The 17723-nt window shown below is 45.7% G+C and overlaps 1 protein-coding gene across 1 annotated transcript; it reads left to right on the top strand.

Annotated features, from left to right (window-relative positions):
• The first annotated feature begins 283 nt into the window (after positions 1-283).
• On the top strand, positions 284-16760 carry SDR9C7 (short chain dehydrogenase/reductase family 9C member 7). The gene is made up of 4 exons (XM_047786969.1): positions 284-1027; positions 4561-4819; positions 5488-5651; positions 15841-16760. Exons 1-4 carry the CDS (start codon positions 550-552, stop codon positions 16056-16058), a joined length of 1119 nt encoding a protein of 372 aa, XP_047642925.1. The 5' UTR covers positions 284-549; the 3' UTR covers positions 16059-16760.
• The last annotated feature ends 963 nt before the right edge of the window (positions 16761-17723 follow it).

Here is a 17723-nt window from a genome sequence, read left to right as displayed (position 1 = left end):
CTGGGGCCTCACATAACCAGCCTCCCTTATAAAAGGGTCTGGTGCTCTGACCTCAGGACAATGGAGGCACATCCACCCTGAGGAGGACCCTTTGTTTTTCATCATCACTCATAGCAGAGACTCATCTAAGGGCAGAGAACTCCAAAGAGCTGATAACCTGGAGCTCATTTCTCCTGCTCTTTGGAGGGTATAAAACCAATTTTTTTTGTTTTTGCATTGATGAATTTGTTTTAATTTTCCCACTGAAAATAAAAATTAAGTTATTTACATGTCTACATTCATAACAAATGATTTTGATCCCTGAACTGGAGGTGGAGGGTATTGGGGGAGCTCCCCTGGGCTGAGTCCTCCGTTTTCCTTTCCTCTACCCAGACTACCCGATGAGCCACCTCTCAGCACTGACATTATCACTGCGGGATTTCCCATTCTTGGCACCTTCACCCATTTAGGACTGGTGCAGGGGGTGGAGAGGCAGCCACCGGGAATGTCTGAAGTGACAAGCTTCAGGTTGGACTTGAATTTCTTGTATCTGGGCTAATTAGTGTGGTGATGCATCCACCTATAAAAATTACAGAGTGGCTCATCCAGGGACCGGGCATCTTTTGCTGGGAGCAGAAGGGAGGAGGGCTCTTCTCGGTGGCTCCAACAGACTCGGGCTCAGAGGGCCAGCCCCTCCTGCTGTCTCCTGAGCCCGATTCTTCTTGGCCATCACCTCCCCCTTGCCCTATGGCGGCTATCACAGATCTCTCCTTTATGTACCGCTGGTTCAAGAACTGCAATGTGGTCCGCAACCTCTCAGACAAGTATGTCTTTATCACGGGCTGTGACTCGGGCTTCGGAAACCTCCTGGCCAGGCAGCTGGTTGATCGGGGCATGCGGGTGCTGGCTGCTTGCTTCACTGAGGAGGGAGCCCAGAAGCTTCAGCAGGATACCTCCTACCGGCTCCAGACCACCCTATTGGATGTCACCAAGACTGAGAGCATCAAGGCAGCAGCCCAGTGGGTGAGGGACCAAGTGGGCGAGCAAGGTAGGACAATTCCCATTCTTTGGATTTCTCAGTTTATCCTTTTCCTCTCTTTTTCCCACAGGCATCTGGGACAATTATCAAGGACTTTGTTCAGATGGGGTGGGAGAGGAGGTGTAGAGAAAGGGCCTGGGGCTGTAGTGGAATTGGAACTGTTGCCTGGTTTGGTCTGTCCACATGAAGAGGTTATTTCCCAAGGAAATATTCTCTCTGGGAAGCTCAGAGGGATGGCGGGGGTTGGGGGAGGTTGCACTAGGAGGTCAGAGAGGGAGCATGTGTTCTGTACGTCCAAACCTTTAAAGATAGCATTTCAGAGTTCCCGTTGTGGCTCAGCAGTTAACAAACCCAACCAGTGTCCATGAGGACTCGGGTTTGATCCCTGGCCTTGCTCAGTGGGTTAAGGATCTGGCGTTGCTGTGGCTGTGGCATAGGCTGGCGGCTGCAGCTCTGATTCAACCCCTAGCCTGGCAACTTCCATATGCCATGGGTGCAGCCATAAAAAGACAAATAATAGTAATAATAAAGACAGAGTTGCCTCTCTGAGACTTCAGTAGTCCTAACCATCAGCTATAGAAATGTGAGCATGTTTCCTATCAGAATCAGGCTTTGGGGGGGAGCATGAGGTTGAACTCCTTGAGTGGGGGTATTTGCGTTCCTTGACTGTGTCAGGCTAGACTGCAGGGTGGGGAGACCTGTCTTCTTCCTGACATCATGATGGATATTGGTTTGACCTGAGGTTAAGTGCCTGCATCAGAGTGGCTGATCTTATTGGGAAAGGAGGCCATGATCTAGGGCTGGACTAGGACTGCATGGGGACCCACCCAAGGAGCTTCCTGTACATAGGATGTGGGTGTAGGGAGGAACAGCATGGCTTAGTTTGTAGAAGCAGCAGCCTGGGGGAAGTCAGGACTCCTGAGGGAACTAATCTGGGGTCTGTGCACATGGGTCAGGGTGGGAGAGCTCTGGGGCCCAGCAAGGCCAGATAGTAACTCCCTGCTTCATTTCCTCCTTGGCATTTACCACTATCCAAGAAACAATATATTTTACTTACTTATTGTCTATTGCTCCTGCTAGAATAAAGCTTCTAGGGGGTGTAGGGGTGGGTGAGACTTTTGTCTCTTTTATTTACAACATTTTCTTAGTACTTACAACAGTGTCTGGCATCTAGTGAGGTGCTCAACAAATATTTGTCAGATGACCTAAGTAATGAATAATTCAGCAAGAGTGAGTTTCTTTCTTCAACAGACTGCCTCCGCCCAATGCCCTACATTCAACCTTGAGCCACTTGTGTTAATGACTCACAGGGTATATTAGTTTCCTATTGCTGCTGTAATAAATTCACATAAACTGAGTGGCCTAAAACAGAACAAATTTATTATCATATAGTTCTGGAAGTCAGAAGTCCAAAATGAGTCTCACTGGGCTAAAATCAAGCCTTTTCAAGCTTCCAGAGGCCGCCTGTATTCCTTGACTCATGAGCCTTTTCATCTCCAAAGCCAGCAAGGTCAGGTCAAGTCCTTTCCATGCTGCCATCTCTCTGGGTCTCTGTCTTCTGGCTGACCTCTTCCACTTAGAAGGAACTTTGTGATTATATTGGGCTCACCAGGCTAATCCAGTATAATTTCCCCATTTTAAAGTCAGTTGATTAAAATTTAAATTTAATCCGCTACCTTAATTCCTCTTTCCCATGTAATCCACCATATTCACAGGTTCTGGGAATTAGTATGGGGACATCTCTGAGGGGCCATTGGACAACATCTTTGGTCTAAGAAGCACTGGGAAATGGGGGGGTAGGGGGGTCCTTGCATGCTTTCTTGTTGCCCCTGAGAGTCTCTGCACATGCAAGTTGGCACGGCCCTTAAAGCTTTTCATACTGCTCCGAAAGTTCTTTAGCCGCCCTTTGCAGGGGGAAAAAAAAAAAAAATTAAGGTTGTCCTGGTTCACCAGCAGGCAAAACTATTTACCTGGGATGATTGGAGGTAGCAGCGAGTGTATATCCCTTCTCCACAGAGAGAGAGCACTTGGGTTTTACAGTCTTTAGGTCTCAGGAGCTCATTTTCTCCATGGTAAGATAAGAAAGTTTCCTCTAGCCAGGAAGATTCTTAGTCCTGCCAGCCAGTTGGTCTCCTGGGGTCTCCAACTGGAGAGGGGTAGGAAGATAGAGTGTGAACACAGCTTGCCCGGGGACCCCAGACCTAGGGGAAGAGGTGGTCCATGATTGGTGTTTACATCCAGACCTGCCCATGTGTGCCTGGAAGAGTATTTTCAGGCTACAGAGGGCAAGATGGGGTAGTAGGATGGAGGGAGGGGAAGGGAAGGAGCCCCAAGCACCAATGGAATTTTACTTGGAAGCTCAATATGTAAATCAAATGAAAGTTGAGGTTCTCCTGCACCTGCCTCCCTTAGTGGGTTCTGGGGTTCAGCCTGGAAAGCTCTCAGGATTGCAAACCACAGGCTGGAGACCATTGTTTGAATATAGTCAACAATGAACATGAGGCCCAGGGAAAGAAAATGACTTGTCTAATGCTGGAGGTGGAACCAGGACTAGAACTTGAGCCTCTTCAAGCCTAGCCCCTGCAGAGTCGAATGACAATACGTAGCATTCTCTCAACTCAATTTAAATATCTCGAAGAGCCCTTTTCACATTTTTCCAAAATTATTTTATTTAAATGTTTTATATATTTCTTTATAAATATTATTTGTATCTTTTCTGATTTGTGAGTTCCTTGAGGGATAATACTTTGTTCATTTTATGTCTCTAGCACCTTCCTCTGTAACTGACAGGTGCATGAATGAATGAATGTATCAGTGAATGAATGGATGAATGAATGAATGAATAGAATGATTTTGATAATGTGTGAAGGAGAGTTGGTTTCTTTTTTTTTTTTTTTTGGTCTTTTTAGGGCCACACCTAGGGCATGTGGAAGTTCCCTGACCAGGGGTCCAATAGGAGCTGTAGCCGCTGGCTTATGCCACAGCCATAGCAATGAGGGATCCGAGCCACAACCATGACCTACACCACAGCTAATGTCAATGCCAGATCCTTAACTCACTGAGCAGGGCCAGGGATCACACCCACGTCCTCATGGATACTAGTTGGGTTCGTTAACTGCTAAGCTACAACAGGAACCCCAGAGTTGGTTACTTATACTTAGGTGAACTGAGAAGGGGCAGCATGATGGCAGAAGGAATTGAAACATTAATTCATTGGTATGAAAATGAGAGCTCTTTTCCCAGAGCTAATAGCTTAGATGTGATTAGCTAAAGCCTGCATTGTAGCTAGTGCAGGGCTCAGCTCTTGGCAGACTGGGTGAATCAGAAAAAGTGCCCCTTTAGGGGAGACCAGAAGTAAAGGCACATGTTCCTGTGGGCTGTCATAAATCCCCATCCCACACCCCCAGCCTGGCTGTCATGGGCTTTATGAACATGCTCAACCATCCTCAGCTACCCTGAGCTGGTGGGTGGTAAACCCTGATGCTTTTCCAGCAACACTGCTGATTTCTACATGGTTCTCTCTCCCTCTATCTCACCCCCAGGCCTCTGGGCCCTGGTGAACAATGCTGGTGTGGGCCTGCCCAGTGGCCCCAATGAATGGCTGACCAAGGAGGACTTTGTGAAGGTGATCAATGTGAACCTGGTGGGACTGATTGAAGTGACCCTCCATATGCTGCCCATGGTCAAGAAAGCCCGGGGCAGGGTTGTCAACATGTCCAGCAGTGGTGGCCGTGTAGCTGTCATTGGTGGTGGCTACTGTGTCTCCAAGTTTGGTGTCGAGGCCTTCTCTGACAGCATCAGGTGACTGGGCCTAGGTGCCAAACCACTCAGGGTGGGAGTTCTGGTGGTTTCACCTCAGGAAGAGAGGGCTGGTAGGGCTTCCCTATGGGCAGGGGAGTTCTGGAGGGAAGATGCTACAATAGCAGCAGGAGGAAGTCTAGCCTTCCGGGGGTTTTCCCCAAGGACCCAGAGAATAAGAGCTAAGGAGAAGAGGTGGGGTAGTTTTAAGCAGCCTTCCCTTGAGCTGATCCAGATAAGCAACACCCTGTTCAGGCCTGTGGGAGCAGGAGGTCAAGTCCCCCAAACAGAGAGGCCTGGGGGCAGACGTGCTGTGGGCCACCTGCAAAGGAGGGTGCAAGCCTTGCATAGACCCCTTTACTCCTCTGCCACCTGGGTGCTGGGGTGGGGCTAAATAGGAGGGATCTGGTGAGAGCAAGGTTTTGGTCTAGATTCTTCCACGACTTCCTCAACTTCCTCGCAGCTGGGCTAACCTAATGTGAATTACTCAGAGAGGCTTGGGAAATGGCTTATTTGCATGAAAGAAGTGCTGGGCCTGGCGCAGGGGTGGGGTGCACACCTCCAGGTTCCTAATCTCCAAAGGGAGATTGGCTCCTCTAGAGGTGTCAGAGGGGACTTTCTCTGAGGATCCTTTGTCATCGTGGGGTCTGAATACAGCTCTTCTTTTCCAGGCGTGAGCTCCACTATTTCGGGGTGAAAGTCAGCATCATTGAGCCGGGCAACTACCGGACATCCATTCTGGGCAAGGAGAGCTTGGAGACGCGCATGCGCAAGATGTGGGCGCGGCTGCCTCAGGAGACCCGCGATAGCTATGGAGAAGAGTACTTCCGTATCTGTGAGTTACCCCCGGGGGAAAAGGGGTCTCTCAGAGGGACGGGGAGGTCTTGGGAATCACTGACCGCTTCCATTTTACACACGATGGGATGGAGGTTCGGAGGGATTATGGATCTAAAGCCTTAGAGCTGGTAGCAGAGCTGGGGTTTGAGAACTGCCGGAGTGGTAGAATCGTAGCTTCAGGGAGATGGGGCTGTTAGGAGAAATGCTGCCCGGGGATGCGACCCACCCCTGGCACCTGCCTCCCGCCTAAACATCAGTACGCAGGTGAGTCAGGTGAAAATGCACTGACGTGAGTACAGAGAAATTATTAAGAGCACAGCTGCTTAAGCCAGACTGCTTGGGTTTGAATCCTAGCTTTGCCACTTACCGGCTTGGAAACTATGGGAGTGTTACCTAATTGCCTTATTCCTCAGTTTCTTCATCTATTAAATGGAGCTGATGATAGTGCCTACCTCACAGGACTGCTGTGAGTATTAATATCTGTGAATTATCTCACAAATGCTTGTTAAATCAGTAAAGAGGAAAAGAAGCACACAAGTATTTAAAAGAGGCTCCAGGCAGCCCTCTTCTTGAGCTAAGGGTCTCCGGTGTGTCTCAGGTGTTTTTGGAGCGTAGAGGAGAGACAGCTGTTTACTCTACTTTCCAAAATTGTGTTCAGGTTCTTCCAGTTTGAGGGATGAGTGGGACCCTGGCATTTGGGATGGCCTGCAAGTACAGTGGAGGAGAGATTGGCCAAAAGACCTGGTGCAGCAACTTGTGGTAGGAGAGTGAGGCCCACTCTGAGGACAGAATGCCCCGCATTCACTCGGAGCATCTAATTCCAAAGCTGAGCCAGTTGGTTTCAAGAGAGGATGATCCATGGTAATTCCTGGTTCTCTCCATTTCTCTGGTGCCAGGTGCCTGGAAGAAGAGCAGCCCAAGCCACCCTTACAGCTGCCCTGTGTGGAGCAGAAAGATGGGGCTGGTACTTTGCTAGCTCAGGAGGTTCCCTTAGGCTGGAGTGAAACAGCCTGGCCCTCAGCCCTGTCCTACTCCCTTTGGGTCTCAGTGGCCTAGTCTCACTTATCCTTGACCCAGATTTTTTTTTCCTTTTTCTTTTACTTGGCTTCCATGAACATCCCTGAGAGACACTTTCCTGTTGTGGTTAAGCTCTTAGACTCTGAAAGTAGGCTGCCCAAGTGTAACTTTCAGCTCTCCTGCTTGCCTTGGTCCAGTTACTCAGTTTTTTCATCTGTAATGGGTTATGAGAATTTAATGTGTTAATATATAAAAAGTGCTTAGAATATTATCTGCTTCCTGGTAAGAACAATTTGATTGAAAATTGTTTTTTTAATCCTTCCTTAGAGCATGGCCTCCTTTTCTCTATTACACTGTATCTGCAAGCTCTAAGTTCTTGTGTTGCAAAGAAAGAGTCTTAGCTAGTAATCATCCAAAATCCAAAGTGGTAAATTTTAAAAATATACCCAGAAACTCTGGAAGGGCTAAGGTTAATCACTCAATCAAATTCATGGCCATTATCTAACTGTAGGGGGAGGTCTTATTTTAGTGAATGCTCTCCTGGACCTCATACATCAACAGAGTAAAAAGTCAAGCCGCCAAAACCATGACAGCCATTTATTCGCTTAATACACATTTTATTGAGAGCCTACCACACACCAGCCACTGGGTAGGGCTGGGGCTGGAAGTGGCCAAAGCAGCAAGGTACACAGATGGCTGCCTGTAGCTTGAGGTCCAGTTGGAGGAAATGGATCTTAATAAAAATTCACGTTTTATGACAAATGTGGATAATACCATGGAGAGAAACATAGGGCCATGAAAAGAAGAATGGAGTTGGGAGTGAAGCCCCAGCTTCGATTATGGCGTAGGGAGGGCCCCTCTGAATTGACTTTGGGGAAGAGTAAGTTAGGCATTTTTGGCAAGTGGAAAGTGGAGATAGGCAGAAAAATTTTTCCAGGAAGGCCTTGAGGCAGGAAACTATAGGAATTTTAAAGACGATGGGGAGCAGTGTGGGGGAAGAGAGGAGACAGAGGATAAATTAGAGCATGAAAGCACACTGAGGATAAAGGTTGTGATCTGATTCGTGATTGGGAAAGACTGCTCTGGTTGCCGCAGTATTCCAGGTTGGCCGCATTTGAAGTGTGGCCGAGAAAGAAGTGGAGGAGATGGAAAGAAGTTGATAGATGCCGAGTGTATATTAGACCTGCTGGTCCTGGGAGAGAGAGGAAGTCATCCTGGATGAATACTAGGTTTAATTTGAGAAAGCCGGTAGACGGAGGCATCATTCATTCACTGATTTAGGGAAGAGTCAGGGAGAAGTATACCTTGGAGAAAGTAATCTTTTAGTTCTGGACATATTAGAACTCTGTGAGGAGAAAAAAGTCCTGAGGATCAGTTAGGGCTTTCTTAGTTACAAGTGATAGAAAATCCAACCCAAATTATTTAAGCATAAAAGGAATTTCTTTTTTTTTTTTTCATTTTTAAAAGTTTTATTGAAGTATAGTTGATTTACAAGGTTGTAATAATTTCTGCTGTACAGAAAAGTGATTCAGTTATACATGTACACACATTCATTCTCTTTCAGATTCTTCTCCCACATAGATTATAACAGTATATCAGGTAGAGTTCTATACAGCAGGTACCCATTGACCAGTCATTCCATATACCTCAGTGTGCAGATGTCAATCCCAAGCCCCCAGTCCATCCCTCCCCCTCCACCTGTCCCCTTTGGTAACTATAAATTTTTCAAAGTCTGAGAGTCTGCTTCTATTCTGCAAATAAGTTCATTTGTATCCTTTTTTTAAAAGATTCCACATATAAGTGATATCATATGATGTTCGTCTTTTTTTTTTTTTGTCCTTTTTGTCTATTTAGGGCCACACCTGCAGCATATGGAGTTTCTCTGGCTAGGGGTTAAATTGGAGCTGTAGCTGCTGCCCTATACCAAAGACACAGCAGTGCCAGATTTGAGCTGTGTCTGCAACCTACACCACAGCTCAAAGCAATGCCGGATCCTTAACCCACTGAGCGAGGCCAGGGGTTGAACCCATGTCCTCATGGACACTAGTTGGGTTCATTAACCACTGAGCTACAGTGGGAACTCCTGATGTTTGTCTTTCACTTCTAGCTTCACTTAGTATGATAATCTCCAGGTCCATTCATGACATTATTTCATTCCTTTTTATGGTTGAGTAATATTCCATTTTATATATGTACCACATCTTCTTTATCCATTCCTCTGTTGGTGCACATTTAGGTTGCTTCCATGTCTTGGCTGTTGTTAATAGTGCTGCAGTGAACATTGGGGTGCATGTATCTTTTCAAATTATGGTTTTCTCTGGATAGATGTCCAGGAATGGGATTGCTGGACAATATAATAGTTCCATTTTTAGTTCTTTGAGAAAACTCCATACTGATTCCCATAGTGGTTGCATTATATTCCCACCAACAATATAAGAGAGTTCCCAGAAAAGGAACTTATTCATGCTTATTACTAAAAAAATTTAAGGATACGGACTTCAGGCACAGCCTGATCCAGTCCATACATGATGTTGTTAGGACCTGCTTTAACTCTATTCTTTTTTTTTTTTTTTTTTTCAGTACTTACAGATTTATTCAGGCCTATTAAAGGCCTTAAAACAACCAAGAATCGTAATAAGTATTTGAACAGAGAGCAGGGTATTCCAAATGCTAAATAAATCATTAGAATCAGAGCTAGTACACCAGCTGTATTAACCTATGTGAGTGCCCTTTGTCCTGTGCTCAATCTGTTGACACTTGCCCTTTACAATCCAGCCAGAGTAAACCTTTCACTAGTTGAGGAAATCTCTATTTTCATTTCAAATCACCATATTTCTTGGTTCTAGTTTCTTTTCCTTTCTTTTCTATTGAATCTGCTGCATGTGGAAATTCCTGGGCCAGGAATTGAACTTGTGCTGCAGTTGTGACCTACACCATGGCTTTGGCAAAGGAAACTTCCTTTCTTTTTTTTTCTTTTAAGGGCCGCACCTGTGGCATATGAAAGCTCCCAAGCTAGGGGTCGAATCAGAGCCTATGCCACAGCCATAGCAATGTGGCGGGATCCAACCTGCATCTACAACCTATACCACAGCTCATGGCAACTCCAGAACTTTAACCCACTGAGTGGGGCCAGGGATCGAACTCACATCCTCATGGATGCTAGTCAGGTTTGTAACCTGGTGAGCCACAACAGGAAATACCACCCCCTCTTTTTTTTGGTTCTGCTGCTTTTCTCTTGGCTTCAGTCTCACAAGCTGTGGGGTCACATGGCTTCAACACCTTCTCATCGCCTCCTAGGATCGTCCTTTCCAATGGTTCCCCCAAAAGGTGGGTCAGTGACTTGGTGGGCCAGTGATGGCAGGAACAGAGGGAATCACAGGGTGTACCCAACCTTGAGCCCATCACTGTGCCCAGGAGAATATGATCTGATTGACTCAGGCTTGGTCATGTGGAAAGAATGATCCAAATTATTTATGAAGCCATGATGAGGCTAGGGTGAAGCAGATTCAGCTATTGTCTGAAAACCTCACAAAGGCATTTGCTAAGTAAAGTAGCTCAATGCAGGCAGAAGTTATAGAGTCTTCAGTGTGGTCCATAAAAGAATATGTAGAAAGGCAACTTCCTCTAAAAACCACTGTCGAAAAGCTGATTTTGTTCTTCCAATGAATAGTAACGGTTGGATTTATAAAATACCGTAGGCTGATTTCATTTTCTCCTGAAATTATCCACTCCATGATTTCAGGGGGAATTTTTCAGACAGGCACTTGACTACGTTTAGATGAAAAATTTTCCAGGCAACCGGTTGTGGTTCCCTCTGCCTTGGGAGTCCCATGGGGCAGCAACTGTGCCCTTGCTCCCTAGCGTCTTACACAGTATCAGGCTTTTTCACTAAATACTTGATGAATTTTTATTTATTTATTTATTTATTTATTTATTTATTTATTTTGTCTTTTTGCTATTTCTTGGGCCGCTCCCGCGGCATATGGAGGTTCCCAGGCTAGGGGTCTAATCGGAGCTGTAGCTGCCAGCCTACGCCAGAGCCACAGCAACTCAGGATCCGAGCCGCGTCTGCAACCTACACCACAGCTCACGGCAACGCCGGATCGTTAACCCACTGAGCAAGGGCAGGGACCGAACCCGCAACCTCATGGTTCCTAGTCGGATTCGTTAACCACTGCGCCACGACGGGAACTCCGAATTTTTAAAAATGCAATGGTAGAAGACAGAAAGATGGCTTAAGTCCTTCTCTGGTTGATTACTCCCATGCAGGGAACAGAAAGTACATACATGAAGGGTAACTTGAATTTCTTTTGCCATCCTGCCTGACTTCTCAATGACAGGTGGCAATTTGAAGGTTACATAACCAGAGTGTACCTTGTCTCATTTTATTGCTATATGTGTATAAGCAGGTCAATCTGGTCACTTCAAGCTTTGCTGTTGCTTCTTCAGACTGGTTTGGCTTTGGCTTTTATTTATTTATTTTTTTGCTTTTTAGGGCTGCACCAACAGCATATGGAAGTTCCCAGGCTAGGGGTCGAATCAGAGCTACTGCTGCCAGCCTACATCACAGCTGCAGCAACCCAGAATCCAAGTTGTATCTGCAACCTACACCATAGCTCACGGCAACACCAGATCCTTAACCCAATGAGCGAGGCCAGGGATAGAACTCTAGTCTTCATGGATACTAGTCGGATTTGTTTCCACTGAACCATGATGGGAACTCCCTGGCCTTTATTTTTATTTTTATTTATTTATTTTTTGTCTTTTTTCCATTTCTTGGGCCGCTCCCACGGCATATGGAGGTTCCCAGGCTAGAGGTCTAATCGGAGCTGTGGCTGCTGGCCTACGCCAGAGCCACAGCAACGCGGGATCCGAGCCGCATCTGCGACCTACACCACAGTTCACGGCAACGCCGGATCCTTAACACACTGAGCAAGGCCAGGATTGAACCCGCCACCTCATGGTTCTTAGTCGGATTCGTTAACCACTGCGCCACGATGGGAACTCCCCTGGCCTTTATTTTTATTTGTATTTTATTTGTTTGTTTGTTTGACTGCCTGCCCATTCACCTCTGCCAAGCTCAGTCTTTTGCAAACCAAACAAACATACATCCTTCCAGGAAGGACAAAGGGTAATATGCCAAATCTCAAATAGAACAGTACATGCCCTTTGATACAGTGATGTTGTAAAGACAAACATAAACTCTTAATGTTCCCTTATCTGTAGATTTATTTCCATGCTATGAAACTGTTTCATAACTGAACTGTTTCTAAAGCTATGTAGAGCTGGTCTATGACATAATTATCATAATATGGCTGTCTTTCTTTCTTTCTTTTTGTCTTTTTGTCTTTGGGCCGAACCCGTGACATATGGAGGTTCCCAGGCTAGGGGTCTAATCGGAGCTGTAGCTGCCAGCCTACACCACAGCCACAGCAATGCCAGAACTGAGCCACATCTGCAACCTACACCACAGCTCACGGCAACGCTGGATCCTTAACCCACTGAGCGAGGCCAGGGATCAAACTCACAACCTCGTGGTTCCTAGTCGGATTTGTGTCCACTGTGCCATGACAGGAACTCCCCCATCTTTCTTACAGTGTTTAATTCTCTGTAACTTAACTACAGTAGTGTTGAATATTGAAGTATAAATATATTTATTATAGTAACAAAAAACATTTCCAAGTAATCATACTTTAATTTTCACTTCAGTTTTACTACTGTTTACTTGGATACAAGATACACCGATGAGACAAAAATCTCTGGGAGTCTAGCAGGGGAGATCTGAAAGCAAATACCACACCACGTGCACAGTTGTGCTCCATCAGACATGCATACAAAGCAATGGTACAGGGACTTAACTCTGCTGTCACAAAAGCCTTCACAGAAGTGACCACTGGAGCATTAGTGAGTTTTGAAGAATGAATAGGAGTTCACCAAAAGGGAAAATAATAGCAGGTGTTTCCCACAGAGGGAGGACTATGAGCAGCAGTTTGGAGATCTGACAGCACTATATGTTTTCAAAGGCAAGGTGGATTTAGGTTGTAGATGATAACGATCCCTCTAACCAGGTTACACAACTCTCTCAACTTCATTTTCTTCATTGATAAAGTATAGTAATTCCCTTCTTGTGGGTTGTTAGGAGAATTAAACAAGAATGTACTCAGCTCGGCCACAGAAGGGCTCAACAAACCTTAGCCATGACATATGACTAGCATGGCTTAAGTGAACAGTGAAGGGGTGGGGGATGGGGAGGAAGCCAGGAGATTTTTGAGTCAGATCATAATAGGCTTCGATGGCTCCACTAAGCATGGCTCTCATTCTGAAGGCTTTTGGAGAGCCTTTTAAAAGGCTCTGCAGGAACTCCCGTCGTGGCTCAGTGGTTAACAAATCTGACTAGGAACAATGAGGTTGTGGGTTCGATCTCTGGCCTTGTTCAGTGGGTTAAAGATCCAGTGTTGCCATGAGCTGTGGCATAGGTTGAAGACACAGCTCGGATCCCGCATTGCTGTGGCTCTGACCGAGGCCAGTAGCCACAGCTCCGATTGGATTCCTGGGAACCTCCATGTGCCTCGGGTATGGCCCTAGAAAAAACAAAACACAGAAGAAAAAAAAAAAAAAGCCTCTGCAGTGACCTGATTGTGTGCTGTGGGAATGAAGGTGGAGACTTGGGACCAGCTTGGAGGCAACTGCCGAAACACAGTGAAAAGTTGACAAAGGCATGAAGTTAAAATCCTTGGTGGTTGTGGGATAGTGGGATAGTGTTTGGCCATGGAGACAGACTGAAGAAACATTTAGGAGTGGTCATGCAGCTCCACTGGACACAAACTCCTATAAGTTATTGTGGCCAACAGAAAAGGCCCCTGGCTTGTGAACTCCAGGACCAGGTCAGGTATCTTGGAGTGATTTTTAGCTATACCCAAAATAGAACCATATTGGAAATGTTTAGTTAATAGCAACCTAACATAGGCACATTCTGGAAGAAGCAGCACACCCAGTCACCAGGACAGGCATGTGAACCGGACGCAGTGTTCTGGTCTTCACAGGCCTGGAATTGAGCCTCAATCTGGCTTGGTTAGCATGTTTCAGAACAGTATAGCCACCTGCTAGCATTCATTGTCTCAGCCCCTCTGGGGAAGTCCCTTTAGTCCCATTTCTTTCTAGGGTAGGATCAGGACTCTTGGATCCATACTAAGTGTCAAAGCCTGGTACCTGCTGTTTTATAGGCTTTTCGTTTTGTTTGTTTTGGCTTAATTCTCAGAATAGCACAAACATTTCTTGGATGCCTGAATGCTAAGCCCACACGTCCTTCCTCACTGTCCAGGAGAGTGACAGGGGCTTCCTCACGGTCTTCTCACTCTTCTAGCAGCGTTCTCAGCACAAAGCGAGGGCACAATAAATATTTGAGAGAACAAGGAAAGAATGTGCCTTAGACTGTTTCCAGGTCTCAGGTAGCTTCTGCCACCCCACTGCCTCTGCAGGTCCATCCGATCTTATAGAGCCTAGTTCCAAAGCCATCTGCTCCTGTCAGCGTGCCCCGCCCTCGTCAGCCTGCACAGCCTTCCCTGGCTTAGAGGGATCTGTAATCCCAAGCTTCTTGCCCTCCCTGCCTGGGACCTACTGGGGGCAGACCCCGTGTCAGAGCCAAGGACAGAACACAGAGCGTTGGATTCCTAGGGCATTATTGCTCTATAGACAGTCTGGCTTTAAGTCAGCCTGGCTCTTTTTGGTACCCCAAAGTGTAGTCTGCCTTTTTTTTTACCTGTGATAGTTTTCTCTCTAGGAAACAGAAGGGGTATTCCTTGGAGGCAGGGTGGGTTGTGTGTGTGTAAAGGATATTTGATGACATTGTCCTGCCCTCATCAACCACCTACCAATGTCCTACACAGAGGGGATGCGTTCTCTGCCTTCTTGGACCTTCCCCAAAGTCAGGCCAGCTTGATCTCCCTCTTTGTTTTCAAGTTCTAATCCCTTATCATGAAGCTGACTCTTAGGCACCACTTCCTCCACACAGTTCTTAGGGTGTTCATTGAGTTCTTGGGGTACTCATTGAAGTGTGTGTCCCCACTGAGCTGCCCCATCCCAAAGTTCTGGGGTGAGGGTGCAGATCAGGACCTTGTAAACTGTGTGGTTTGTCTCATATTTGTATTTTGAGCTACTGCAGACTTGGACCCATCTCCACACCCATATGCAAATGCTAACAGAGTAGCCCTCACATTTGTTGGAGCCTTACGAGGTGCCTGCCTATGCCTAAGCTCATCTGAGCACCATAATGACTTGATGACCAAAGCATAGGCACTGTTACTATTTTTATTGTCTTTTTTTGTTGTTGTTGTCTTTTTAGGGCCACACCCGTGGCATATGGAGGTTCCCAGGCTAGGGGTCCAATCAGAGGTGTAGCCACTGGCCTATGCCAGAGCCACAGCATCACAGAATCGAGCGCATCTATGACCTACACCACAGCTCATGGCAACACTGGATCCTTAACCCACTGAGCGAGGCCAGGGATAGAACCCACAACCTCATGGTTCCTAGTCGGATTCGTTAACCACTGAGTCACATGGGAACTCCAAATTTTTTTTTGTCTTTTAAAAATTTTTAATTATAGTTGATTTACAATGTTCTGTCAATTTCTGCTGTACAGCAAAGTGACCCAGTTATAGATACATTCTTTTTCTATCATTATCCTCCATCATGTTCTATTACAAGTGGTTGAATATAGTTCCCTGTGCTATGCAGCAGGACCTCATTGCTTATCCACGCCAAATGCAATAGTATATAAACTTGTTTTCTGTCTTCTCCTCCTCTGCTGTCTACTTTGCTATTGTTCATCTTTATTACTCTCTGGCCAGGTTATTATTATCCCCATTTTACAGATGATGACAGTTTAAGCTCAAGGTCCCACAACTAATGGCAGAACTGGGCACAGTTCTTCTCATTGCTATAATAATGCAATAGTAGGAATTCAGTACACAGTGCAGAAATTCATAAAGAGAAGACTGTTTATAGGGTGTTTGTTTAAGGGACAATCTGTAGATTGTGAGATCAGCCGGAAATGTTAGATCAGTGAGCTGATGGAAAGGGAGCTTGGATGGAATTCAGAAGAAAACATCTTTAATGAAGACTAATAGAACCTTTGATTTTTTTTTTCCCTCTCTTGCACCCTCAACCAGATACTGACAAGTTAAAGAACATGATGCAGTTGGCAGAGTCAAGGATCCGTGATGTCACCAATAGCATGGAACATGCCATTGTTTCCCGGAGCCCTCGCATCCGCTACAACCCTGGCCTGGATGCCAAACTCCTCTACATTCCCTTGGCTAAATTGCCCACCCCTGTGACAGATTTCATCCTGAGCCGGTACCTTCCAAGGCCAGCAGACAGTGTCTGAACTGGGGAAGCCCAAGGGGTGGTCAGTGGAGTGTAGAGGAGGGGAGTTAGAGAAGGCATCATGGGGTCACAAGAGGGGAGATCAGATGTTCTGGGGGCACCTTGCTTGGTTGACACCCTTCCCAGCACTAGTGAATTTATGGGTAACTTCTAATAGGAAATGAGTGCCTCTTCCCAATCACTGGGGCCTCACAGAAATCTGAGGTGGCCTTTGCAGGTTCAAAGACCCATAACCTGACCCTAAGAACATCTGTCACCCGGTCAAGATGGCTTTTTCTGGACCTGGGAAAGTCAAGGAGAGGAAAACTAGCTCCTGCTGAATCATGAGCCTCCCTCAGTTATCACCACCACTGGGAAATTCTGTGGGATAATCTAGCCCATAGGAGAACTCAACCACTTTGCTGTTGTGCCTCTAAATATGCATTTACCTCATTCACATAACCCATTATTTGGAGTTTGTAGTAGGGCAGACAGGGAGTGCAGGATTGTATCAGGCAAAAGTTTATAATAATATTTTTTCTCTCTTTTATGGATTGCTCTATCCATAGGTGATTGGGACTCACATGAAATAACATTCATTCATTTAATCACTGTTGATTAATTCTTCAAATATTTATTGAGTGCCTACCCTAGACTAGGCACTGTGTAGGTGCTGGAAGGATGCAGATATGATTAAATCATGGTCTTGATTTTTTACTCTTTATTTTGTGGTTTTGTTTTTTATCACAATATCTAGTAGCAGAGATAGGGCAGTGATAGCAGAAACGGAAATCAGAAAATCAAATTTTTGGAGCTTGAGGAACCCTAGAGGTCCTCTAATTCAGTGGTTCCCCAACTTGGCTGTGTGTTGTAAGCACCTGGTTAATTAAAATACAGGTTCTTGGGCCTCAGTATTAGAAAATTTGATTCATTAGGTTTGGGAAGGGCCTAGAAATACCTATTTGTAATAAGGACCTAGATGATTCTGATGCATCTGTGTCCTTGGAAGCTGCTGATATTTCCATAGGGGTAACTAATGCCCAGAGGAGGAAGTGACTCACCCCAGGCTCCCCAGCATAGTGGCTGCAACAGAACTCAGATGTTCAGATTCCTAGACTAGGATTTTAGTTATAGGAGAATAAATTTCTGAAATTAATAACATTTTCAAATAAGTCATGGAACGAACTTATTTTTTTTTTAAAGCCTTAAACTTCTGAACCATATGAGGCTCTACTGAAAAGATTTTTTTTTTTTTTTGATCTTGAAGAATAGTCAGGTAATAAAGGTCAAATGTGAATTTTTTAAAATTAAAACATCCTGGAGTTCCCATCATGGCGCAGCAGAAACAAATCCAACTAGGAACCATGAGGTTGCTTTTCCACATTAAAAATGTTCAGGGAGCTCTTATTGTGGCTTAGCAGAAATGAATCTGACTAGCATCCGTGAGGATGTAGGTTTGATCCCTGGCCTTGCTCCGTGGATTAGAATCCAGCACTGCTGTGAGCTGTGGTGTAGATCACAGATGTGGCTCAGATCCTGCATTGCTGTGGCTCTGGCGTAGGCCAGCAGCTATAGTTCCAATTAGACCCCTAGCCTGGGAACCTCCATAGGTCATGGGTGTGACCCTCAAAAGACAAAAGACAAAAAAAAAAAATTAAAACATCTTTAATTTGTGTCTCTTCAACAT

The sequence above is a fragment of the Phacochoerus africanus genome, chromosome 7, assembly GCF_016906955.1.
Source record: "Phacochoerus africanus isolate WHEZ1 chromosome 7, ROS_Pafr_v1, whole genome shotgun sequence".
In the NCBI taxonomy this organism is placed as follows: domain Eukaryota; kingdom Metazoa; phylum Chordata; class Mammalia; order Artiodactyla; family Suidae; genus Phacochoerus; species Phacochoerus africanus.
Note: the sequence above shows the minus strand (reverse complement) of the source record. Positions and strands in the feature narration are given on the sequence as shown.

Coding starts and splice junctions, on each gene's coding strand:
- SDR9C7 (XM_047786969.1), top strand. CDS start 550: ATGCATCCACCTATAAAAATTACAGAGTGGCTCATCCAGGGACCGGGC. Junction 1,028..4,560: donor GGACCAAGTGGGCGAGCAAG/GTAGGACAATTC, acceptor TCTCACCCCCAG/GCCTCTGGGCCCTGGTGAAC. Junction 5,652..15,840: donor AGAAGAGTACTTCCGTATCT/GTGAGTTACCCC, acceptor ACCCTCAACCAG/ATACTGACAAGTTAAAGAAC.